General features: G+C 35.3%; 1 protein-coding gene across 1 annotated transcript in view; it reads left to right on the top strand.

Annotated features, from left to right (window-relative positions):
* Positions 1–1,013: 1,013 nt before the first annotated feature.
* LOC103087203 (zinc finger protein 709-like) overlaps positions 1,014–1,832 on the top strand; it is a 2,701-nt gene continuing 1,882 nt past the window's right edge. The window contains exons 1-3 of the mRNA XM_007461119.1: positions 1,014–1,134; positions 1,339–1,399; positions 1,797–1,824. Coding sequence (XP_007461181.1) covers positions 1,101–1,134; positions 1,339–1,399; positions 1,797–1,824 — 123 coding nt within the window. The 5' untranslated portion in view covers positions 1,014–1,100. The remainder of the gene's footprint in view (positions 1,135–1,338; positions 1,400–1,796; positions 1,825–1,832) is intronic.

Genomic DNA, 1,832 nt, shown 5'->3' with positions numbered 1-1,832 from the left:
TTAGAAGCATATTGTTGAATCTCCACGTATTTGGGGGAGTTTCTGACTATCTTCATGTTACTGATTTCTAGACTAGTGCCTGTGTGGTGTGAGAGCATATTTTGAATGACTGCTGTCCTTTCAAATTTGTTAAAGTTTGTTTTATGTCCCAGAATGTGTTCTGTCTTGGTGAATGTTCCTTATGAACTTGAGAAGAATGATTTCCATGGATTACAATTAAATCCAGTTGTTCCATGGTGCTATTGATTTCAGTTCTGTCCTTCCTAATTTTCTGCCTGCTGCAATTGATAATTCATGATAAGGAGGTGTTGAAGTCTACAACTAGTAGTGGATTCACTTACTTTCTTGCATTCTATCAGTTTTGGCCTCATATATTTTGCCCATCTGTTGTGATGCATGTACACATGAATGATTGTTATGCCTTCATGGAGAATTGACACCTTTGTCATTATGATAAAGTCCCTCTTTATCTTTTTAAATTTATTTAATTGAAGTATGGTTGATTTACAATGTTGTGTTAGTTTCTGCTATATGGCAGAGTGATTCAGTTATGCATATATATACATATTCTTTTTCATATTCATTTCCATTATGGTTTATTACAGGATATTACACACTCTGCGTCATGGAGTGTGTAAATGGTGGATAATAAGAAACGGGAGGAAAGAGTTTTTCTCACCAATGGATGGTCTTAAATTGATAATATTTATTTCATTTGTATAGCATTTCTGACATTTCCCAACATGTTTTGGACCCTGCCATTAGACAGCAATAGGATTTGTAATGTGATCACAGTAAAACTATGTAAATAATTTTCATGTGTTCCTGATGCTGTTAAATTTATGAGGAAGTAAGTATGGACAGAGAATTAGTTTCTGATGATCAAGTCAGAGAATAAATGTTGGGAGATAGCAGAATCATATGTAACCTTCCTTATAAATGGAGTATAGATGTCCAGTGCTGTCAGTCTTACTCATCCTACCATACATATATATGTGATGTTGTAGGACGCAGTGGTCTTTGAGGATGTTGCTGTGAACTTCACCCTGGAAGAGTGGGCTTTACTGGATTTTTCACAGAAGAAACTCTACAGAGATGTGATGGGGGAAACCTTCAGGAACCTGGCCTCAGTAGGTAAGGATGACAACTTACCTTCACCTTGTCAGTCAAAGGTCAAGTTTTTCTGCCCTACAATATTATTCTAAGAGGTGGAATGTGTACAGGGAGGGCATTGGTAAATAAACTAGGTATGGTCACAGCTCACTGTAGTACTAGAATCTAATAATATTTCTATAACTTCTAATACTTTGGAATCATTTTTCTGTGTCTGCATTTTAGGAGAAACATGGAAAGATCATGACACTGAAGATAAGTGCAAAAACCAGGGGAGAAAACTAAGGTGAGTGGCACTCCCAGCAGAAAGCAGTGTTTCACATGAGAATTATATTATTGTACCAGATCTTAAAAAGAAACAAGACAATCCATGCTTCAAATTTATTGCTTCTCAGAAAATTTTCACCAAATTACTTTCTTACATATGACATAATGTTCAGTGTTTGCAAAATAGTTCACTTGGAAACAGCATTAATAAGCCCTATGTATAAATATCACTGTTTTGGTGAGCAAGGGTGAGTCCTCTCGCGGAGCATTCAGTATATTCAGTTTTGAACAATTCACCCGAAATAGAAAAATACCTATAGTTTTGCTACAAATAATAAAATTGTAGCTGAAATATTGTAATAAGTATGAAATCATTAATAAAGAGATCATTAATAATCCCACCTTGTTTTTTGCAGGAGTTGTAAGGTAGGGAGAATATGTGAAGGGAAAGA

This window comes from Lipotes vexillifer, unplaced genomic scaffold, assembly GCF_000442215.2.
Source record: "Lipotes vexillifer unplaced genomic scaffold, Lipotes_vexillifer_v1.1 scaffold469, whole genome shotgun sequence".
Classification (NCBI taxonomy): domain Eukaryota; kingdom Metazoa; phylum Chordata; class Mammalia; order Artiodactyla; family Lipotidae; genus Lipotes; species Lipotes vexillifer.
Note: the sequence above shows the minus strand (reverse complement) of the source record. Positions and strands in the feature narration are given on the sequence as shown.